At 44.7% G+C, this 25,138-nt stretch overlaps 1 protein-coding gene across 1 annotated transcript in view; it reads left to right on the top strand.

Annotated features, from left to right (window-relative positions):
- The first annotated feature begins 430 nt into the window (after positions 1 to 430).
- rad51d (RAD51 paralog D) overlaps positions 431 to 25,138 on the top strand; it is a 26,911-nt gene continuing 2,203 nt past the window's right edge. Inside the window, exons 1-10 of the mRNA XM_083927662.1 lie at positions 431 to 695; positions 1,317 to 1,378; positions 7,898 to 8,016; positions 16,631 to 16,712; positions 17,329 to 17,463; positions 17,547 to 17,642; positions 17,765 to 17,858; positions 20,233 to 20,303; positions 21,488 to 21,664; positions 23,564 to 23,680. Coding sequence (XP_083783788.1) covers positions 614 to 695; positions 1,317 to 1,378; positions 7,898 to 8,016; positions 16,631 to 16,712; positions 17,329 to 17,463; positions 17,547 to 17,642; positions 17,765 to 17,858; positions 20,233 to 20,303; positions 21,488 to 21,664; positions 23,564 to 23,650 — 1,005 coding nt within the window. The 5' untranslated portion in view covers positions 431 to 613 and the 3' untranslated portion in view covers positions 23,651 to 23,680. The remainder of the gene's footprint in view (positions 696 to 1,316; positions 1,379 to 7,897; positions 8,017 to 16,630; positions 16,713 to 17,328; positions 17,464 to 17,546; positions 17,643 to 17,764; positions 17,859 to 20,232; positions 20,304 to 21,487; positions 21,665 to 23,563; positions 23,681 to 25,138) is intronic.

The following is a 25,138-nucleotide window of genomic DNA, read 5'->3' as shown; positions in this document are numbered from 1 at the left end:
TTTCTAAAAACTATGTATTGAACAATTTAGTTTATTTTTTTTACTATTGATTTTGTGTATATTTGTACATATTTGTAGGCCTGTTTTTGAAGTGGTGGTATATGTTTTTTTGTGTGGATAATCATTTGTTTAAATGCTTGTAGACTTGTGAGCAGTGTATTTTTTATTACAACTTTATTTAATTATTTCACAGTTACAATTAATACAGGAAATAAGTATAGAAATACAAAAAATTTGAAGAAATACACAAATAATGGTGAATGCCATAAAAAAAATATTTGAACAGAAATTCAGACAAAAATAAACAATCAAACAACCGCTGATAACTTTAGGGCGGTAATACTACATTACCCAGAAAGCACTGCGCGGCACTTTTATACGGCAACCAGGAAGTAGAACCGGAAGTACTTCCTCCTGCTGTGGCGTCAGTTAAACACGGCGAAAAAGTTTTGTAATTGCGTTAATGTGTCGAAAGTAAATACTGTAATGTGTTTTTATGTTCGTGAAACTTTAGCGGAAGTTATTTAAAGTGTCTGTTAACGAGCATTCAGGCGGGAAAAGTAGCTATGTAACGTTAAGCTAGCCCCGAAAGCTAACAACAACTAGCTTTAGCATGGTGGTGTTGACAGGAGGGATGTGTCCCGGACTGGATGAGGATTTAGTGCGTGACCTGCGCGCTGCCGACATTAAAACAGGTGTGTGTGTGTGTGTGTGTGTGTGTGTGTGTGTGTGTGTGTGTGTGTGTGTGTGTGTGTGTGTGTGTGTGTGTGTGTGTGTGTGTGTGTGTGTGTGTGTGTGTGTGTGTGTGTGTGTGTGTGTGTGTGTGTGTTACTGCATCCTAAATAATAAAACCTATAGTAAGGCACAAGAGGACCACAGCACTTCTCACACATACTTTACATTAATATCATTATTATTATTATCAAGCATATTTCAAAGCACACCACTGTATATTTTAGATCCTTGTGTGTGTGTGTGTGTGTGTGTGTGTGTGTGTGTGTGTGTGTGTGTGTGTGTGTGTGTGTGTGTATGTGTGTGTGTGTGTGTGTTACTGCATCCTAAATAATAAAACCTATAGTAAGGCACAAGAGGACCACAGCACTTCTCACACATACTTTACATTAATATCATTATTATTATTATTATCATCAAGCATATTTCAAAGCACACCACTGTATATTTTAGATCCGTGTGTGTGTGTGTGTGTGTGTGTGTGTGTGTGTGTGTGTGTGTGTGTGTGTGTGTGTTATGAGGACGCTTCATCTTAATTAAAACACCAGAGCAACAATAACGAGCATGGTTTCTTGTTTTCACAGTGGAGGACGTGGTGTCCGCTGACATCGAGGAAGTCGCTCAAAGATGCTCTGTGTCATATAAGGTATTTAAGTTGAGGATTATTTTTCTATGCAGTAAATAATCATTTAGTGTACTGACTGTAGCATCTCTACATTATTTCAATGTAAAGAATCCGATCCATAGCTTTTCTTTTGCAGTGTTTTAAGGAATTTAAATAAAAAAACGACACCATTTCATACTTAGCATAAACATTGAAGCGTGGGCGCTTCGGGCCCATGTTGATCTTTTGTACTTTTACCCACAGGCAGCTTTAATTTCTCATTGTGTTTGTGGTTTAGTGCTTAAGCTACACATTACAAAAAAAGTTACCCTTAATAGAAGCAGACCTCCCACTTGGGTTGTTATGTGCGCACTCGTGGCACGGCGGGTCATCTGGTTAACAAGCCTTTCTTTTCTGTATATTTACTTTTCCCACTCGGCAATTAAACTACACTGCATTGGTTCCTGTAGATAGAACAGGAGTCGCACTGTTAAAGGGATCTAATAAGGAATAAAAGACATCTATACAATTTGCAATCAGGGAGGCAAAACTAAAAAGATACTCATTCATCTTCAACCGCTTGTCCCTGTCGGGGTCGCGGGGGGCTGGAGCCGATCCCAGCTGACATCGCGCGTGAGGCGGGGTCCACCCTGGACAGGACGCCAGTCTATCACAGGACACATAGAGACGAACAGAGACAGTCAACCATTCACACCTACGGGTGATTTAGAGTCATCAATGAACCGAACACCTGCACGTCTTTGGACTGTGGGAGGAAACCGGAGAACCCGGAGAAAACCCACGCAGACACGGGGACAACATGCAAACTCCACACAGAAGGGCCCCAGCCGGGATTCGAACCTGGAGCCCTCTCACTGTGAGGCGACAGTGCTATCCACCACCCCACCCTACTAAAATAATCTGCCATAAATTGCTTCGACCCCAGGACCAGGTGGAGAGATTAGATCTCCACACTGGCCTGGGTACACCTCAGGATCCCCGCCGCCATTGTTTGAAATGTCCGCGCATGGTCCCTCCTTCTTTTTTCTATGTCCCAACAGGCGCACAGGAAATGACCTCAGAACCGCCGTAGGCCTCGTGCTCGTACACATGTGCACGCTCGTGCTCATACACGTGCAAACGTGCTTTACTAAAGCCCACCTCTCCCAAACGGGCCGTGGACGGCAAGCGTGCCGCTCCTAGACGCGGTACGGTTGCACTCACACTGGTCAAAGGAACTAGACTTTACCCGTAAAACCTGTTTGGGCGCGGTACGGATGGACAGGGTGAGTGCGCCCTCACACATCCTCTGTCTGTGGTCAGTCTGTCTGGACATGTATTGTCTCCATCCTTCATTACTGCACATTTTCTTTTCATTTTTTCTCCATCTAATTAATCCTATCTGTGATTGTTGATCCCCCTAAGACTTGCATGTGGTGGGCGTTCGATATCACATCGATCGCGTAGGAATTGAGTTGAAAGCATTCACAGGATTAAAGGTCAGAAGTTTTTATTCGCTTGTGAGATCATTACATTTTTGTGGAAGCTTATTTTTCCCGTCGCTGCCCGCAGCAGGTTCGGGTTCATCCTCGCGGCCGAGCTAGACTCCCCGACCAGCGTGTTCCCTCTGCAGGCGCCCAGCTGAGCTGATAACGAGCATCCCTTCTGGCCTGTCTCACAGGTCCGCCTGCTGTTGATTTGAACCATTGTTCAGTGGCTAGTAGGTTAATGCTAGGTCATCTGCACTGACACGCAGCAGCAGCAGCAGCAGCAGCAGCAGCAGCAGCAGCAGCAGCAGCAGCAGCTAACAGTTAAATTAGAGCCTCCGTGGCATGGACTCTATGTAAAAACACACCCATCTTATGTGCCAACACCCCAAATTAGGACACCGGCGTCCCCACTAATTGAGACCCGACAGTTTTGCCTTATTTCCTCTAAATACATGTTGTGTTGTTAAATAATCTCTGCCCAGAAGAAGAGAGGTCCTCACACAATCACATCTTTATTTATTAAAAAAGAGAAATCCAAAGATCCGATGACGCTTTTTCCCCCCACTCCTGTTATTGCAGAGCGGAGGCACGCGTGTTCATGTGCCTCAGGCGGTCCTGCTCCCTGTGGTCGAGCCCATGTGGCGCCACACACCTACATCAAGCTTCCCGGGGCGTTTTCATAAAGCTCTCCGCTTCCTTCAGAGATTTCAAATGAAGAGAAATGTCCTGGTATTTTGAAATCATTATTCTGTCAGAGTTTGACAGGTTGACTGGCCACAAGGGATGTCTGGATCAACCGCGTGAGGGGAAATCTCTTGCGAGTCACGTAACGCGGGAGTAGCAGTTTGTATTTTGTGTGTGTGTGTGTGTGTGTGTGTGTGTGTGTGTGTGTGTGTGTGTGTGTGTGTGTGTGTGTGTGTGTGTGTGTGTGTGTGTGTGTGTGTGTGTGTGTGTGTGTGTGTGTGTGTGAGAGTCATTGTGACTAACGTAAGTGTACATGAAGGATTTGTCGTTAACATGTACAAACTGAGATCAACCCGATAAATAGGAATCAAACCAGCGGAGATTCCCTCTATACCAAGTAGATGAACCAGTCTCTGTAACAGGATGTGAGGGTCAATGGTGTCGAAGGAAGTCCTCAACTAAGGGTGCACTCCCACTGTGCGTCCGTCCCGTGCCCCGTGCTTTAGGGTGCTTGTCCCCCCCTCCAGGCCCGTTTGTACTCACACTACCTGGGCCTCGGCGAATGCTTCTTGCTTCCTATACGTCATCACGCCGTAACACGTCACACGCATTGATGACGTCATGGCGATGCGTGGCTTTGTTTCCAGATCTTTCCGTAGACCTCAGAGTTTTTGTGCGTCTTGTCGACTGTTTTTGAATCTTTTCATCGACCAAATCTGCAGTAAACACTCCGCCTCCGCATCACACCAACGTGAACCTTTCACCGCCATTGTTTTAAATGTCCGCGCATGGTCCCTCCTTCTTTTTTCTACGTCCCAACAGACGCACAGGAAATGACCTCAGAACCGCCGTAGGCCTCGTGCTCGTACACGTGCGCACGCTCGTGCTCGTACATGTGCAAACGCGCTCTACAAAAGCCCACCTCTCCTAAACGGGCCGTGGACGGCAAGGGTGCGGCAGCCAGGCGCGGTACGGTTGCACTCACACTGGTCAAAGGAACCAGACTTTACCTGTGAAACGTCCTTGGGCGCGGTACGGATGGACAGTGTGAGTGCGCCCTAACTCATTATTATGTAAAAAGTCACACAGCTGATTGGCTTAAAAAGAAAGGGAAGGATAGATAGCGGTCTATAGTTGGCGAGAACCTCTGGATCAATACTGGGCGTTTTAAGAAGAGGTTTAATTACAGCTACTTTAGAAGACTGTGACTGATCATATCTAGTACAGGAGTGCTAACTAAAGGTAGTACTTCTTTAAGTAACCTAGCTTATAGTGGATTGTATTAATGTATGCGCCCTAAAGAGTAACGTGAATCATCAAAATATATACCAACAAGGAAGAAAGCGCTTGACTTTTATACTTTAAAAAATGCTTTTCTGACACATATATTCACCAGGTACCAAGAGATTGCAGAGTTATTAACAAAGGGACACAGTTAGAACTGGGAAAATGTATTTCTTATATTCTTACATTGCTGGATTTCTTGTGAAGCTGCCGTTGACGTGGAAGTCTCCTGCTCCAAAGGCTCTTTTATCGCCATCATCAGTATGCAAGCTGATTGATTGGCCGGCGAAAATCCAATTTGGTAATGAGTACAGTTCGTCTGTGCCATCACCTTGTGGGATCTGGAGCTTATGGTGGGCAGAGATGTTTTTCCTGTCCCTAATAATAAGAGATATATGTGTGAAAGGTTTTTATTAATTTGCTGCAGTGCGGTTCTCGTGCAGTAGCAACGGGGGGATGAAGCCTCGTCGAAGCAATGACATTTTCCTGCCAATTGTATGGAAAGAAGGTTCATTTCCTGGGGATTCAGGTGTTCACCAGGGGCCAAAAGTCCTGATGGAGATATATCTCTTCTCTCTGCTTCAGTGACAGCTGCCCTGCTGGGGTTGTGTGCTCCAGATGGGAGGCGGGGACGTGGTTCAACCCCCGTCAACATCAGTGTTAACTCAGTGATAGTTATCGATCTGCAGCATCATATTGACTCCATTATAATGAACTGAATGATGCCTAGTTGTTGTTGAGCCACATTTCTTTAGTCTGTTGATGCAAAACTAAAAAATAATGGGAAGGTTTGTGTGTCTTAAAGTGTATTTCCGGCGCGTAATCACCCCATGGTTTTTTCTGCGGCGCTTACATACGTCAAAGACAGCTTTTCTGTGTATGAGCTATTATCGGGACGAGTCGCTAACAGTTGGACGTGGCTAACAATGATTAGCTCGGGGCAGTACGATGAAGGCATTTAAACGTCTTTTTTAATAATACTACTTAATACTGCTGAAAATAACAGCAAACCTTAGTGAAGGTCTTTTAATGTAGTTTATCAAAAGAGTGTTTTGAAAGTGTTTAGGGAATTTTGGATATTTGTAATTCATAATCATGGTTTTGTCCGGTCAGACGCAGTTCAGTGTCTCCTCTGTTGAACCTGATCATGTGACCGGTGCAGAGCTCGTTTGTGCTGAATGGAAAACGTAAATAACGGCCTCATGACGGTTTAACAGCAGATCTGTGCTTCTGTACATCCTGTTTCTACAGAGACCTCAGGACTGTTTTTATGGCCTATGTGGACCCTGTTTTAGAGACCTTGGTCTATGTGGACCCTGTGTTAGAGACCTTGGCCTATGTGGACCCTGTTTTAGAGACCTTGGCCTATGTGGACCCTGTTTTAGAGACCTTGGCCTGTGTGGACCCTGTGTTAGAGACCTTGGCCTGTGTGGACCCTGTGTTAGAGACCTTGGCCTATGTGGACCCTGTTTTAGAGACCTTGGCCTGTGTGGACCCTGTGTTAGAGACCTTGGCCTATGTGGACCCTGTTTTAGAGACCTCGGCCTATGTGGACCCTGTTTTAGAACCTCGGCCTATGTGGACCCTGTTTTAGAGACCTTAGCCTGTGTGAACCCTGTTTTAGAGACCTTGGCCTGTGTGGACCCTGTTTTAAAGACCTTGGCCTGTGTGGACCCTGTTTTAGAGACCTTGGCCTGTGTGGACCCTGTTTTAAAGACCTTGGCCTGTGTGGACCCTGTTTTAGAGACCTTGGCCTGTGTGGACCCTGTTTTAGAGACCTTGGCCTGTGTGGACCCTGTTTTAGAGACCTTGGCCTGTGTGGACCCTGTTTTAGAGACCTTGGCCTGTGTGGACCCTGTTTTAGAGACCTTGGCCTGTGTGGACCCTGTTTTAGAGACCTTGGCCTGTGTGGACCCTGTTTTAGAGACCTTGGCCTGTGTGGACCCTGTTTTAAAGACCTTGGCCTGTGTGGACCCTGTTTTAGGGCGCGCTCACACTATCCTCCCGGACCGAGACCCGGACTTTAGGGTACTTGTCCCCCCTCCCTCTCCCCCCCGCGCCCCAGCCCCGTTTGTACTCACACTACCAGGGCCTCGGCCAATACTTCTTGCTGTCCACACGCCTTCAAGCCGTAACACGTCACACGCATTGATCGCGTGTGTGGCTTTGTTTACAAATCTTTCCATAGACCTCGGAGTTTTTGTGCGTCTTGTTGACTGTTTTTGAATATTTTCATCCGACCAAATCTGCAGTAAACACTCCACCTCCGCACCACACCAACGTGAACCTTTCCCCACCATTGTTGTTGTTGTTAAATGTCCGCGCATGGTCCGTCCTTCTATTTACATGTCCGAACAGGCGGACATAACGCTACTGCCGTAGGGCTCGTGCTCGTGCGCACGCTCGTGCTCGTACATGTGCAAACGGCTCCGCTAAAGCCCACCTCTCTCAAGTGGGCCGTGGCGGCCCAGCTGGCCCCAGTTGAGCGCGGAGCGGGTGCGCTCACACTACTTAAAAGTACTAGACTTTAGCTGAAAAACCGGTTTTGGCCGCGGCCAAAAGCACAGTGTGATCACGCTGTTAAAGACCTTGGCCTGTGTGGACCCTGTTTTAGAGACCTTGGCCTGTGTGGACCCTGTTTTAGAGACCTTGGCCTATGTGGACCCTGTTTTAAAGACCTTGGCCTGTGTGGACCCTGTTTTAGAGACCTTGGCCTGTGTGGACCCTGTTTTAAAGACCTTGGCCTGTGTGGACCCTGTTTTAAAGACCTTGGCCTGTGTGGACCCTGTTTTAAAGACCTTGGCCTGTGTGGACCCTGTTTTAGAGACCTTGGCCTGTGTGGACCCTGTTTTAGAGACCTTGGCCTGTGTGGACCCTGTTTTAGAGACCTTGGCCTGTGTGGACCCTGTTTTAGAGACCTTGGCCGGTCAAAACAAGCCAAGATTTCACCTCCTGCTTTTGGATAATTATCTCAGTAGCCCAACTGGGAGGAAAACAACCCAATCTGGCAACGCTAGCCGAGCTCGACGAGTACACGTTGTGTCGTGGCTCCTCCGTGCAGCCGTTGTGTGAGCCTCACGTGCTATCTTCTTTTGTATTTCAGGCTCTTTTTGCAATCCGCCGAGTGCTGCTGGCCCAACACACGGCGTTCCCCGTGTCTGGCGCTGATCTGTATGAAGAACTGTTGAGCTCCACAGCCATCATTTCCACTGGAAATCCCAGGTAAGGACCATTGTGCACACACAGCAGAGCACTTCTGCTTTGTCTCACGAGGACGGGGGGATTTATCGGTGGGCTCAGTGCCATGAGAGCTTAAAGGACGATTCCCCTCCAATCTAATATGTATTTGGGAAGTTCCCCACATTGAATCAAAAGGAATTTCCCCTTTTCAGTCTGGAGGGAAAAGACATGTTTGTTTGTACACATTTGAACAGCTGTATTGAAGCAGAACGATAATATAATACCTTTAAATTGTACAGGTAGCATTGAATGCCGCTGCAGGTTACGACGGCTGATTTGTGCGAAGTCGACGGCCTCGTCTTTGTTGGTTACTTTATCTACAGAACCCAAAAACACTTCCATATGCTTCTCAGACCCTTTGGTGTTGTAAGTGTCCGCTCCAGACGGGTTTACTCCACCAACTTCGTAGCAAACAGTATTACTGTGAGGTCAAAGGGCATGAATACGTCAAGCTGCTGGTCAGGGTTTAGAGCGCCCTCTGCTGGATCTCAAGGCAAACTACTACATTACAACTCATATATTAACATAACATATATCATTCAAATTTTGCATAAAAAGTGACAATTCACCTAATAACAACATGAATCTAGCAAAGAAAAGTAAAGAAGCATTAAATTGATGCAGAAAAGGAACAAATAGTTGTGTAAAAATTCAACCGTATGCAGGAAATTAAGTGTTTGATGCTCAAAATACCCAGATCCCAGAACGTCCTGCCCCCCAACACTGAAAATAAACCTGCTTATTTGTCAATTTGCTATTTTGCAGACCATCATTGCATGTCAAATGAATAATACTGAACATTTCAAGATGTTCTGTGACCAGATTCCTCTGCATCGATCCATTTTTATCAAACTAAAACCTTTCCAACGTTGTTAAAATCAAATTTGCATCGAGCCGTACCAGTGAAATCTGCATCTGGAGTATAAGAGCTGTGGTTCAAACACCTGCCAGAGTTATGCTGTGTTTCAGAAATGCTCCGTGCTCCACATTTTAGCAGCTAGAGCCGACGTTTTCGCTCGTGAACCCGGCTTAAAGCGGCCCCTGATATATCGGCGGCATTAACTCCGCCTCTGGCTCCACTAGTTTCACTGCCGTCACTGTAAAGCCCTTTAAAACATGTCCGCGGTGCATCGCAAAAATCTAAATTTAATGACTTTATAGGAACCGAAAACACTTTCCTCTGCGACCAGCATGGCTTTGTGTTACATCACTACTTAGAATGAACTCGTAAAAGTGAAACACAGCCGCCCGTGAAAGGTTTGCGCTGGCGTCCCGAGATTCAGCTCTCTGTATGCGGGCAGGGCGCAGAGCGTAGCGCATAAATCCTCCACTTTTGTAGGAACGGATTCTTTAGCCAGGACACAGACTGCCTCGGACCAATCTGTGAACTGGGGCCAGCAGCGCGTAATTCACAGGCTCGTACCTTTTCCTCACAGTTAAACTCACTGTTTCAGCATAATTAATAACCACAGGTGTTTCTTTTTCCTCTCTCCATGACTCATTTTAAGTGGTTTTCCTAATTTGGTCAGTTTGCTTTGGATTAGTGCTGTGAAACTGAGTCAGCCGTGTGAGTACGGGCGGCGTGATTTGTGTGTCTTGGCTGCGCTCTACTGGTGAAGAGATGAACTAATGGATGATGCATCTTTGCTGTCTGTGGTGTCACACTTTGTCTCTACATAAACCATATACTGTACCGTCCTGGCTGTGCGGAGTAATAAAGCATACACTTAGTTTCCAGTTTATTAGGTTCACTTAGCTAAAACTAATGCAGTCTCGATGCATCACTCCTGCAGTAAATCCCAGTTTATAGCTTATAAGCTTAATACTTTGTATCCTCATTGATATAAATTGAATGGACACAATATTAAAAATACTGCACTGCAAACTATAGCCTTCAAAATGCCCATAATACCTCTCAAACAGTATCACCGACCTTGAGCGTTATAAGTGTTATGAAGGAAGGATATATTGCGGGGCGCCCTCCCACTGTGCGTCCGTCCCGTGCCCCGTGCTTTAGGGTCCTTGTCCCCCCCTCCAGGCCCGTTTGTACTCACACTACCTGGGCCTCGGAGAATGCTTCTTGCTGCCTATACGTCATCACGCCGTAACACGTCACACGCATTGATGACGTCATGGCGATGCGTGGCTTTGTTTCCAGATCTTTCCGTAGACCTCGGAGTTTTTGTGCGTCTTGTCGACTGTTTTTGAATCTGTTCATCGACCAAATCTGCAGTAAACACTCCACCTCCACATCACACCAACGTGAACCTTTCACCGCCATTGTTTGAAATGTCCGCGCATGGTCCCTCCTTCTTTTTTCTACGTCCCAACAGGCGCACAGGAAATGATCTCAGAACCGCCGTAGGCCTCGTGCTCACGCTCGTGCTCGTACATATGCAAGCGTGCTTCACTAAAGCCCACCTCTCCCAAACGGGCCGTGGACGGCAAGCGTACCGCTCCTAGACGTGGTACGGTTGCACTCACACTGGTCAAAGGAACCAGACTTTACCAATGAAACCTGTTTGGGCACGGATGGACAGTGTGAGTGCGCCCTTATTCACTGTATTGAGGTGTCACTTTCAGCTTAGTGCCTCTCTAACACACACTGACTGCTACTTGTCCACCTGTGCCATCATTCCAGTGTAACACTCGTGTATAATTTACAGAAGAAACAAAGAAATTATTGCAAAAAATTCACATTTCCCTCTTTCAATAAGAAATGTGACATTTGGCGCCAATGTAGAAAAAGTAAGAAAGAGAAAGTAGATTCTGTATTATGCGCTATTCAGTCCCACTCCCACTAACCTATACTAAATACAGGTTATTTAAAACACCTAAATTTGACCTGTTCTTCCAATATTTAGCTGTTTCCTCTAAATATCACCGAGCAGCAAAACACAGTGAGACTTCCATTTGGTGCACATCCACCACAGCTCAAGTCCAAACAAACAAAAGCAGCATAATCATTTTTAAGGGATAATAAAAGGCCCTTGTTTATTTTTAGCCACAGAGAGCATCAAAGAAAAGGCAAACCGAGAGAGAGAGCAGGAAAAACTCAACAAACAAATCCGATTTCCTGCTGCCGTGGCCATTTTTCACCAGGATACGGGCTGATAATGTAGTTGTCATCAGCTGTAGTATAATGCATATTTTTGATAGTATAATAACACAGGGGTATTATAATGCACTGTAGAAGTGATTGGGTGTGATCGACTGATAAGAGATTCAACCTCAGTCACTTACATCCTCATTGAAAACGGCTGAGATCGTCTTCCCTTAAAGCCTTCCCATGGGGACTTCAGCGTCTCTCAACAGCTCACAGCCAGCCTCACAATGAAGCTGCAAAAGACATGCGTGTGATGTTCTTGGTAATTCTTACTATTCATTTGAATCATTACCCAGGTTCTGGGTTTGATCATAGGAAGGAAATATCCCTTATTTGCAGCTTACCCCATCTGCAGTCACACAAACACCGTCAACATCTTGTAACATGTCAAAAAACAGAGGTGGGTGAAGCACAGAATGGTGAATGGTGAGCGCCTTTCTAGTCTTCTGACCACTCAAGGCACTTTCACACTACTCGTCATCTTCATACCATCTAATCTAACCATTCACACCACATTTAGGGCGCACTCCCACTGTGCCTCCGTCCCATGCCCCGTGCTTTAGGGTCCTTGTCCCCCCCTCCAGGCCCGTTTGTACTCACACTACCTGGGCCTCGGCGAATGCTTCTTGCTGCACGCATTGATGACGTCATGGCGATGCGTGGCTTTGTTTCCAGATCTTTCCGTAGACCTCTGAGTTTTTGTGCGTCTTGTCGACTGTTTTTGAATCTTTTCATCGACCAAATCTGCAGTAAACACTCCACCTCCGCATCACACCAACGTGAACCTTTCGCCGCCATTGTTTGAAATGTCCGCGCATGGTCCCTCCTTCTTTTTTCCATGTCCCAACAGGCGCACAGGAAATGACCTCAGAACCGCCGTAGGCCTCGTGCTCGTACACGTGCGCACGCTCGTCCTCGTACACGTGCAATCGTGCTTTACAAAAGCCCACCTCTACCAAACGGGCCTTGGACAGCAAGCTGGCCGCAGCTAGGCGCGATGCGGTTGCACTCACATTGGTCAAACAAACTAGACTTAACCCGCAAAACCCGTTTGGGCACGGTACGGATGGACAGTGTGAGTGCGCCCTTACGCACCCATGCGCACCACAGGGAGCAGTTCGGGGTTCAGTGTCTTGCCCAAGGACACTTCGACATGTGGACCGGGGGAACTGCCAATCTCTGAAATGGAGGACGACCCACTCTACCACTGAGCCACAGCCGTCCCTAGAAAGATAGATAAAATAAATAGTTAATAATTTGTAAAGGTACACTTCTTATCATTCAAACTGACTGTTACTCTCTGAGTTTAGCAGCCTGAAAGCAGAAGGGATGAAAGATCAGTTTGTATTCCTCAGAGGTGCACGACAACGGCAGCCCGAAGGCACAACCAACAACTGAGGGGACAAAACGTGATCAGGTTGGAAGAGAATGTCTGTTGCCTTCACTTTAACCTGACAAGTCTCTTTACTTGACTCCAGCGATCTTGTAAGAAACCTTAAAAACAATGCTATTTAGGCTGTTCTTTGTTGTTAACGGACAACCCTTTAAACCAACAGATAAAAGAAAATGTGAGGTCCAATGAGCGCCCAATATGTGAAGTCCACAGACTGTGAAAAGGGGATGTCGCATCTTAGGTGGAGGCCGGGTGTCTCATCAGCAGTGCAGCTCTCTTGGCTCCGTTGACTCAAGTCTGTCCGTCCCCACCAATTCTCCTCTTCGCAATCACGCCGTGGGTTTCGAGAGCCGCTATTAACCCACCACAGGCTCCTCCAGTGATGCTTAACCTTCATGCTGGAGGACCTTGGCTATGTAGATTTAACTGCGTCGCTGTCACATCTGTCATCACACACAAGATGATGAGATTCCACAAACTGCACAGATCACTGAACGTCAGCGCAGAGAAATCAAAACATGCCAGTGCTGTAAGGACAGATGGTGAAGCGTTACAGCGACAAACACTGCCGTGGAGATGATATTATATTATGGATATAAATGGCCTCCTGTGACTCCAACGACTGAGGTTCAGACTCAATAGAGCACTAACCAAGCCCAAACCAACTTCCCATCAACGACTGGACCAGGACCAGGACCAGGCTGGGACTGGACCAGCACCAACCAAGTCCAAACCAACTTCCACCAACGGCTGGACCAGGACCAGGACCAGGCTGGGACTGGACCAGCACTAACAAAGTCCAAACCAACTTCCACCAACGGCTGTCACTCTAAAGACGGTCGTTGGCACTTGGAGCACAAAGGGTTCCAGTGACATCATCGGAGAGAGGTTAAATACCAGTTAGTTGGACCAGTCCCAGCCTGGTCCTGGTCCAGTCCCAGCCTGGTCCTGGTCCTGGTCCAGTCCCAGCCTGGTCAGTTGCGTACATGAACTGATGAAGCCTCTTGGATGAGAGGTGAAACGTCTTCCTAGACAAATAACCAAGTCCAGTTGCTTTGGACTGAAATTGCTTTGGGGATTTACTCAAGCACTTAAGTACAATTTAGAGGTGCCTTCTTTGGGTAATTCCACGTTATGCTCCTTTATGCTTCTGCTCTTCTGCATTTCAGAGGAAACACGGCAGTTTTTACTCCACTACATTCACAACTTGAGTTACTTTACAGATTCAGAGTACTAATAGAAAGGACGAAAGCATGCCTTTATTAGTCCCGCGAGCGGAAATCCACTTTTCACTCTCACACACAGGCCTCACGTATGCACACATGCAGGTCCTATATACATGCATTAGTGGAGAGATGTCAGAGCGTGAGTAATCAAATATGGACGCTTTCACACTACTTGTCACATTGTCACCCATTCACACTGACATTCACACTGATGGCCCTGGACACCTACATATCATCTAATCTAATCTGACCAGTCACACCACATCCACACACCCATGCGCAGCACGGGGAGCAATTTGGGGTTCAGTGTCTTGCCCAAGGACACTTTTTGACACACACAGCGGTCTATAAAGAAGATAAAATGAGCCCCATCTTTATGAGCTGCAACATTAAAATGATATTTACATAAAAACTATCAATAATTCTAATCTAGTAATGTAATATTCTGTTTAATGAGTGCTTTTAATATTGGTACGAGCCCATTTTGATGCTGATACTTCTGTACTTTTCCTTCAGTAACATTTTGACTGCAGTACTTTTACTTGTGGGAGTTGTTATGTGCACAGGCTCGCAGCTGAAAAGGAGAAAATCCTATCATGTAAAGGCACTGCTGAACATTGTGAGGGAAATCTAACTAGCGCTGACATCACACAGTGCAGGAAGCTCTGATCTGTGTAGTGCTCCACAGCTTCAGTGGTTTGAAGCGTAGTTTGTGCTTCTTTCTGTATTCTTTGACTTTAATGATGGATAACGCAGCTCTCAGAGATGTTGAGCGCCTCATACGTCAAGCTAAAGTCGTAGACGGCTGTGAAGACTCAACGGGCTGTAAACAAACACGACGTCCATTTTGCACTTGCTTGGCAGAGCTGTAACGTTCACCAAATGCAACGAGACTGGTAAAGGAGGGTTAAGGTAAGCACGGGAATGTTAGGGCGCACTCACACTGTCCTTCCGCACCGGAGAAAAAACGTTTTTTCGGCTAAAGCCTAGTGCGTTTGACCAGTGTAAGGGCACCCGCTACGCGCATAACTGCGGACAGCGGGCCGTCCATGGCCCGCCTTAGAGAGGTGGGCTTTAGTAAAGCACGTTTGCACATGTACGAGCACGAGCATGCGCACGTGTACGAGCACGAGGCCTACGGCGGTTCTGAGGTCATTTTATGTGCACCTGTTCGGACATAGAAAATAGAAGGAGGGACCATGCGTGGACATCTACAACAACAACAACAATGGCGGTTAAAGGTTCACGTTGGTGTGATGCGGAGGAGGAGTGTTTACTGCAGATTTGGTCGATAAAAATATTCAAAAACAGTCGGCATGACGCACAAAAACTACGAGGTCTACGGAAAGATTTGTAAACAAAGCCACGCATCGCCATAACGTCATCAATGCGTGTGACGTGTTACGGCGTGATGACGTATAGGCAGCAAGAAGCATTCTCCGAGGCCCAGGTAGTGTGAGTACAAACGGGCCTTGGGGACAAGTACCCTAAAGCCCGGGGCGCGGTGCGGAAGGACAGCGTGAGTGCGCCCCTTATTGGCTGTTTGCAGCTGACTGAAACTTCCGACCGTGGCCCACCTTTAACCTCTGTTCACTCAACTCAGTAGGAAATGAACCGACCTCTGCTGAGTCATGGCACAGGTTTCTTGCCGTGTGAACACTGAGGTGGAAGAGGTCACGTCTGAACGATCTGGGGTGTATGAATGTTGAGCTCAGGGAAGATTTACCTAAGCCGTAACAAGACGGACAAGGTTGGAAATCTTCCGAACAGACGTTGCTTCACTCGGTTTGAATCCCTGTGAATAAAGATGGTTCACGTCACCATCTGTGAGCGTTCCTGCCAGAGTCTGAGGCTATTCTTCTAAAGAAAGAGTCGCACACGTTGGATGTCCCTCAGCTAATTATCCTCGGCACATAATACTGTAGGAAGTAAAGTGATAAAAATACGGATGGTGGCATTGAATTAATGGAGCAGACGTGGTGTTTCAGAGAGCATGAAGAGAGGATTTCTATTTGAGCGTCAAACAAACATTTGTGACCTGATGTTTGACAAAATAATCGTAATTCAAGACCCAATTTTGTCGGTGGCCAAGTGACACATATCAAAGACTATGATCACAGCATTCTGGTTTGATTCTGGCATTCATCTTCAACCTCTTGTCCCTGTCGGGGTCGCGGGGGGCTGGAGCCGATCACAGCTGACATCGGGCGTGAGGCGGGGTCCACCCTGGACAGGACGCCAGTCTATCACAGGACACATAGAGACGAACAGAGACAGACAACCATTCACACCTACGGGTGATTTAGAGTCATCAATGAACCGAACACCTGCACGTCTTTGGACTGTGGGAGGAAACCGGAGAACCCGGAGAAAACCCACGCAGACACGGGGACAACATGCAAACTCCACACAGAAGGGCCCCAGCAGGGATTCAAACCTGGAACCTTCTCGCTGTGAGGCGACAGTGCTCAACAAATGTATTTAAAGCAAGCTTACGCTGTACATTTATATATGTATGCAGTGTGTAACTAACACACAACCCCACCTACACACGTAAACACAACACACACACACACACACTTTCACTTTCACACTCGCAGAAAAGACGAATGAAAAGCCAACTATTTGTGATGGATTCAATTTGAAAGACGCCGCGGACTGTGGCTGAGGTTGATAAGAAGCAGTGAAACAGCAACTGAAATTAGGAATTGGCCGGACATCTTAAGAACAGTCTGGAACCTGATGCAAGCTCGGTCTGTATTACGTTCCCCCAGCTGCGGTTTTTGTTGGCTCTACGGACGTTTGTGAACTTAATGGTTTATTACATCGGCTGGCAGTCGTGAGTAATGAATTGCACCTTGTTTCTTGCAGCTTAGATAAACTGCTGGATTCGGGGTTGTATACTGGGGAGATAACGGAGCTGTCAGGAGGCCCGGGAAGTGGCAAATCTCAGGTGAACATTTCCTCCTCTTCCCTCTCCATCACTGATAATTTCAGCCGCATGAATCCCCTTTTTTTTAACAGCCTCTTCTCCTGCAGAAAATGAAATTGCACTCCAGCTTTATAGGCGTTACCGTTAAGCGAATACAAATAACCCATGCTTAAATAACCCATGCTTAAAAAAGTCGTACGATTTTGACAAAAATCGTAAAATTTGAAGAAAAAAATCTGAAGATTTTGACGTAATTCATAAAATTTGAAGAAAAAGTCGTAAAATTTGAAGAAAAAGTCGGAAGATTTTGACAAAAATTGTAAAATTTGGGGAAAAAGTCGGAAGATTTTGACGAAAAAGTCGTAAAATTTGAAGAAAGTCATACAATTAGAAGAAAAAGTCGGAAGATTTTGACGTAAAAGTCGTAAAATTTGAAGAAAAAGTCGGAAGATTTTGACAAAAATCGTAAAATTTGAAGAAAAAGTCGGAAGATTTTGACAAAAATCGTAAAATTTGGGGAAAAGTTGGAAGATTTTGACGAAAAAGTCCTAAAATTTGAAGAAAAAGTCGGAAGATTTTGACAAAAATCGTAAAATTTGGGGAAAAAGTCGTACCTTTAACCTGTCGTGTCCTCTAGGTGTGTTTCGCCGTGGCGGTGCACATTTCCTACCACCTGAAACAGAGTGTGATATTCATCGACACGACGGGAGGGCTGACCGCCAGACGCTTGCTTGAGATGCTACGAGCTGAGACGAGTAACGCGGAAGAGCGGGTGAGCTGACGGGGGATCGGGTTCGAAGCGAGCGGTACGTGGCGTTTAACAGACGACGTTATAAACAAGCTGTCGTTTTACAGATGGAAGCTCTTCAGAGGATCCACGTCTTCCGTTCGTTTAACGTCTTCTCGTTGCTCGACTGTCTGCGCGGTCTTCGCGGCGGCGGGCTTCAGCAGGTTTGTTCGCAGTTACTTTCTTTCCCTACCCCCCCATTTTGCTTTTGCTGTACCTGGGGAACCTTTTGAAAAACACACATCAACTTTCTCCAGCAATGTAATCTTGTCACATTTCATATTAGGCGTCTGTCGGCGGCGGCGGCTCTGTCAAGGCAGTGATCGTGGACTCTGTGTCGGCTGTTATCTCTCCCATACTGGGAGGCAAACAAAATGAAGGTGATATCTCTCTCTCTCTCTCTCTCTCTCTCTGCGACTCCATCATAATGCATCAGGCCTAAGGCTGCGTTTACACCCTGAACCTGTAAACTCCAAATATCCGTTAAATAGATATCAACACAAGGTTCCCACATATTTTATCTGAGTTCCAGCCGTGAAAAAGTGAGAAAACAGCACATTTAGAGTAAATTCTCAGTTAAAAAGAGAGCGTACATCAACCTCGGAGCTGCTCCTGCTGGAATCTGACCTCCTGAGAGTCAAAATAATTAAAAAGTCTTAATCCAAGTGAACTAAATTCAGCTTAACGGCCAACTACTGGTTTGTAGCAGTGTTTCACATGTTTTTTCTGGTGACCTACTTTTTAAAAATGACAAACTACGGTGATCTATAACTCATGAGAACAGCAAATATGTACAGAAATCCTGAATGTTTTTAAATGTAATTTGCTTAAATTATCTTGTAGGTGGAAGAGATACACACAATCTGTTTAATGCATGTTATAGTGTTAAACTGTGTATAAGGGGCGCACTCACACTGTCCTTCCGCAGCGCGCCCCGTGCTTTAGGGTCCTTGTCCCCCCCTCCAGGCCCGTTTGTACTCACACTACCTGGGCCTCGGAGAATGCTTCTTGCTGCCTATACGTCATCACGCCGTAACACGTCACACGCATTGATGACGTCATGGCGATGCGTGGCTTTGTTTCCAGATCTTTCCGTAGACCTCGGAGTTTTTGTGCGTCTTGTCGACTGTTTTTTAATCTTTTCATCGACCAAATCTGCAGTAAACACTCCACCTCCGCATCACACCAACGTGAACCTTTCGCCGCCATTGTTTGAAATGTCTGCGCATGGTCCCTCCTTCTTTTTTCTACGTCCCAACAGGCGCACAGGAAATGACCTCAGAACCACCGTAGGCCTCGTGGTCGTGCTCTTACATGTGCGAACGTGCTCTACAAAAGCCCATCTCTCTCAGACGGGCCGTGGACGGCCAGCTGGCTGCAGTTATGCGTGGAGCGGTTGCACTCACACTGGTCAAACGCACTAGGCTTTAGCTGAAAAACCGGTTTTGGCCCGGTGCTGAAGGACAGTGTGAGTGCGCCCTATGAGGCTCTCATTTGTATTTCCAGTATTACCCGACAAATAAATGAGACATAACAAGTGCATCCCTCAGTGGATTAATATTCCCATTTATTAAACACACTCAGTAAATGTAAATGTTAATCTAGTGAATTTCCATTAACAGGATAATCGTGAATATTCTCACGTGCAAACTAACGGCGGGTTTTTACCCCCTACACTGTCACAGTAATTCAACCACGGCGAGAACTTCAGATCATGTCATGAGAGTGAAAGTGTAGAATTAACACCGGCGTGTTTTATCATCCACAGGGTTATTTAAATAAAGACTATTTAGATCCGACTCATTTCATTGGTTGAGCCAAATCAAACCCCCTAAGTCTCTGGGTATGACCGGTTTATATAACTGTGATCTAATTAAACAATCAGCTGATGCAACAGGGCTCAGACGGGGGAGGAAGAGGGGGTGGGATCTATACGGAAGCTGCCGTGAGGACTCGTAAAAACGCCTCACAAAGCTCAAAAAATGTAACTTAACTTCCTCTTAAATATATGAAATGGACAAAAATAGTGTTCAGTTAAAAGCTAAGATGCTACAAACAACACAGGTCGATGTAGACCAATTTATTCATAAATAAATAAAACATTTGACGCACCTGAGCTGGATGTTTGAGGAGTTCATCGCCCCTGAAGCTGCTATTGTTTGAAATGTCCGCGCATGGTCCCTCCTTCTTTTTTCTATGTCCGAACAGGCGCACAGGAAATGACCTCAGAACAGCCGTAGGCCTCGTACATGTGCGCACGCTCGTGTTCATACATGTGCAAACGTGCTTTACTAAAGCCCACCTCTCCCAAACGGGCCATGGAGCTAGGCGCGGTGCGGTTGCACTCACACTGGTCAAAGGAACTAGACTTTACCCGTAAAACCTGTTTGGGCACGGGACGGATGGACAGTGTGAGTGCGCCCTTACAGTACTCAGGCGCAGCTGAAAAGTGTCTGTTTGCTCAGTCAAAAGTCATTCTGTCAGTTAATTGCTGACATTTAGCCCCAGTATTAAAAATCATCCTATTACATGAAAATGAATCTGTGAGTCTTTCTCCTTTTAAAATCAGCGTCAGCCTCAAAAACACACACACACACACACACACACACACACACACACACACACACCCACACACACACACACACACATCAGTCGGGCTCCGGTTTAGTTGAGTTGCTCAGAGCATAGCATGGAAAGACACGCGCATGTATTCTGCACACGAACAAACCTCTCTGCATCTTCTTGTGCCTCCAGGCATGTCCTTGATGATCCGAGTGGCGGGACTTCTTAAGACAATGGCAAAGGACTTCAATGTGGCTGCTTTGGTAAGGATGACACGGCCCTCGACACGCGCTCCTCTGAATGCAAGATGCATTTCCAGAGTCGGTCTGAACCCTGCATGCCTCCTCTTGTTGTTGCTTTGAGACAGGAAATGAAAACTGAACCTTTTCTTTTCACTTTTGTTTGGGGTAAGACGAGTAAATCAAGATACCGTATTTTCCTGCACTATAAGGCGCACCACATTATAGACGCTACAGTGGAGGCTGGGGTTACGTTCTGCATCCATAAGATGGAGCTGCGCTAAAGGGAACGTCAACAACACAGTCAGGGGAGGTCGTCTTGTTGCTTCCTCCACTTCGGCACCATTGATTGGTTCATGTTCAACTCACTGGCTGCTGCTCTATTCCCGTGTTCTACTGCGCGACTAATGGCCTTGAGTGTAAACTCTGCGTCGTAAGCGTGTCTCTTAACAGGAGCCATTTTGGGCTCTTTACACAAACACACACATGGAAATGAAACGGCACGCTTCACGCAGTCGTATATCTCGACATGCACTGCGCGTTACTTCTTCTACGGGGGAAAATAGAGTCGGCGGCTGCTCACCGTAGTTGGAGACCTGTTGCGGCTCAATATTGGTCCATATATAAGGAGCACCGGATTATAAGGAGCACTGTCGGCTTTTGAGACATTTGAAGGTTTTTAGGTGCAACTTATAGTGCGGAGAATACGGTAATCACTAACCCCTAATACTAAACCCTAACCCTAATACTAAACCCTAACCCTAATCCTAACCCCTAAACCTTAACCCTATTTTAAATCGGCCATAACTTTTGATAGGAACGTCGTAGAGACTCCATCTTGGTACCAATGGAAAGCGCGTGGCCATAATTAGGGGGGTAGGGGAAGTCTCAACAAATGAGCACCTAAGGAAAAAAAATAGGCACACAATTGTTTAAGATCAAAGGGTTCCCGACGTCCGATCGCAACGAAACTAGCACGAGTGAACTCAGCACCCACGAAATAGGGGGGTAGCCCAAGTTTCAAGTCTCTAAATTAACCCTAACCCCTAAACCCTAACCCTAATCCTAAACCCTAACCCTAATCCTAAACCCTAACCCTAGTCCTAAACCCTAACCCTAGTCCTAAACCCTAACCCTAGCTAATTATGTGATAATCCCCCCGAGATGAGGAAAACAACACTAAACTTCATGGTGTCTGGGCTTCGCAGGTGACGAACCACGTTACGAGAGGTAGCGGCGGCGGCGGCGAGGTGCAGCCAGGTCTGGGTGTGACTTGGAGTCACATCCCCAGAACCAGGATCCTGCTGGAGCGCGTGGAGAGCGCCGCCACGGCCGTCAGCCACTCGAGTCTGCGCTCTGCCACACTGATCAAGTCCTCTAGACGGGTACGTACGGGCAGCATCGCCTCGCACATCACCTGGCTGATGAGTTGATTCTGTCAAAGGGGTTCGGTCGAGGCGTCTTTTTAAAACGGAGGCTTTGAGGTTGTTAAAACCTGTCCGGCGTGATAAAAGGAAGCTCTTAATTTCCATTTAAAAGCATCTTCCAGCTCCAAGTGTTCAGGTCTTATCATTGGAAGTCACAAAGTCAGGCTGTGACAGACAACAGCTGTGCACCCAAAGGGGATTTTAGAGTCACATACACACACGTCTGTTTAGAAGATGATGATGACACACAAGTGAGCACTCCAGTTGGATAGAAAGATTCATAGATATAAATTCATAGATATAGATTCATAGATATAGATTGAATCTATCTATATCTATGAATCTATCTATCTATATCTATGTATCTATCTATCTATATCTATGAATCTATCTATATCTATGAATCTATCTATATCTATGAATCTATATATCTATATCTATGGATCTATCTATCTATATCTATGAATCTATCTATATCTATGAATATATCTATATATATGAATCTATATATCTATATCTAGGAATCTATCTATATCTATGAATCTATCTATCTATATCTATGAATCTATATATCTATGACTCTATATATCTATATCTATGAATCTATCTATGAATCTATCTATATCTATGAATCTATATATCTATATCTAGGAATCTATATCTATGAATCGATCTATGAATCTATATATCTATATATATCTATCTATATGAATCTATATATCTATATCTATGAATCAATATATCTATATCTATGAATCTATCTATATCTATGAATCTATCTATATCTATGAATCTATATATCTATATCTATGAATCTATATATCTATATCTATGAATCTATCTATCTATATCTATGAATCTATCTATCTATATCTATGAATCTATCTATCTATATATCTATATCTATGAATCTATCTATATCTATGAATCTATCTATATCTATGAATCTATCTATCTATATCTATATATCTATATCTATGAATCTATCTATATCTATCTATCTATATCTATGAATCTATATATCTATGAATCTATCTATCTATATCTATGAATCTATCTATCTATATCTATGAATCTATCTATCTATATCTATATATCTATATCTATGAATCTATCTATATCTATGAATCTATCTATATCTATGAATCTATCTATCTATATCTATATATCTATATCTATGAATCTATCTATATCTATGAATCTATCTATCTATATCTATGAATCTATATATCTATGAATCTTAGATATAGATATATATATATATAGATAGATTCATAGATATAGATATGGATTCAATATGATTTCCTGGTCTAGCCTCATATTTCTACACCCCTGTAGTGCCGTGCTTCCTGTTGTTTGAACAGATCTGCGTTTTCTTGTATTTTAAAACGTTATTTTCATTTTATCTCTTTTCTTATGGATGAAAAAGACGTTTAACGGTCGAAAGAGGGGATCGTTAGCGTTCACATGCTCGGCCGTTGTGTCTGCAGCGCTTGGACCCGGAAATCGTATCGTTACTAATTAATGCGTTAAAGACCCAGCCCTAATAAACGGATACGCGTTCATAAATACGTTGAGATTTGTAGACTCTCTTAATGACAGGCTGAGATTGCTGTTATTGTTACCCACTGTTCTGCAGTCCGTTACCTTCCCCCCTCTCAAAGGCGTTAATAACACCTGTGTGTGTGTGTGTGTGTGTGTGTGTGTGTGTGTGTGTGTGTGTGTGTGTGTGTGTGTGTGTGTGTGTGTGTGTGTGTGTGTGTGTGTGTGTGTGTGTGTGTGTGTGTGTGTGTGTGTGTGTGTGTGTGTGTGTGTGTGTGTGTGTGTGTGTGTGTGTGTGTGTGCTCTGCCTCTCAGCCCTGTCACATCAAAGAGCAGCTTGACCTGCGGTGGTGTGAGAAAGGCTCCTCAGGAAAGAGAAAAGTGGACGAGATGGAGTCCTGATGACGGCCGACTGTGACTCTCTGACCAGAGGTACACGGATGTTTCTGGAACTGAAGTGCACGAAAGAGTGTGACTTTGAAGTTTCCTTGTGTTCCCCTGTGATTCTCCGGAGCGCTGTGCAAATACATCAATGATGAATGAACTTTATTACAATTAAAAAACGGTTTCTTTCATTAGAGTGATGTGTAAAAGCGTATGAATCGGCTCATTTAGGTCACGTGATCCAGTAAAGGGGGGGCGCCGTGGCTGCAGGTTTTCATTCCAACCAATCAAAAACACACCTGGTCCAACAAATCAAAATTTTGGGAAAAAGTCGTACGATTTTGACAAAAATCCTAAAATTTGGGGGAAAAGTCGTACGATTTTGACAAAAATCCTAAGATTTGGGGGAAAAGTCGTACGATTTTGACAAAAAATCCAAAAATTTAGGGAAAAAGTCGTACGATTTTGACAAAAAATCCTAAAATTTTGGGAAAAAGTCGTACGATTTTGACGAAAAATCCCGAAATTTTGGGAAAAAGTCGTACGATTTTGACAAAAATCCTAAGATTTGGGGTAAAAGTCGTACGGTTTTGACAAAAAATCCTAAGATTTGGGGTAAAAGTCGTACGATTTTGACAAAAAATCCCAAAATTTAGGGAAAAAGTCGTACGATTTTCACAAAAATCCTAAAATTTGGGGGAAAAGTCGTACGATTTTGACAAAAAATCCCAAAATTTTGGGAAAAAGTCGTACGATTTTGACAAAAATCCTAAGATTTGGGGAAAAAGTCGTACGATTTTGACAAAAATCCTAAGTTTTGGGGAAAAAGTCGTACGATTTTGACAAAAAAATCCTAAAATTTTTGGGAAAAAGTCGTACGATTTTGACGAAAAATCCCGAAATTTGGGGAAAAAGTCGTACGATTTTGACAAAAATCCTAAAATTTGGGGTAAAAGTCGTACGATTTTGACAAAAAATCCTAAAATTTGGGGAAAAAGTCGTACGATTTTGACAAAAATCCTAAAATTTTTGGGAAAAAGTCGTACGATTTTGACGAAAAATCCCGAAATTTTGGGAAAAAGTCGTACGATTTTGACAAAAATCCTAAGATGTGGGGTAAAAGTCGTACGATTTTGACAAAAAATCCTAAGATTTGGGGTAAGAGTCGTACGATTTTGACAAAAAATCCCAAAATTTAGGGAAAAAGTCGTACGATTTTGACAAAAATCCTAAAATTTGGGGGAAAAGTCGTACGATTTTGACAAAAAATCCCAAAATTTTGGGAAAAAGTCGTACGATTTTGACAAAAATCCTAAGATTTGGGGGAAAAGTCGTACGATTTTGACGAAAAATCCCGAAATTTGGGGAAAAAGTCGTACAATTTGAAGAAAAAATCCTAAAATTTTGACAAAAAATCGCACAATTTGAAGAAAAAGTCGGAAAATTTTTCGACTTTTTGCAAATTTCGAAAAATCCCGAAATTTGGGGAAAAAGTCGTACGATTTT

This window comes from Echiichthys vipera, assembly GCF_963691815.1.
Source record: "Echiichthys vipera genome assembly, chromosome: 14".
NCBI lineage: Eukaryota > Metazoa > Chordata > Actinopteri > Perciformes > Trachinidae > Echiichthys > Echiichthys vipera.
The sequence above is the reverse complement of the archived record's forward strand: the minus strand, read 5'-3'. Positions and strand labels throughout refer to the sequence as shown.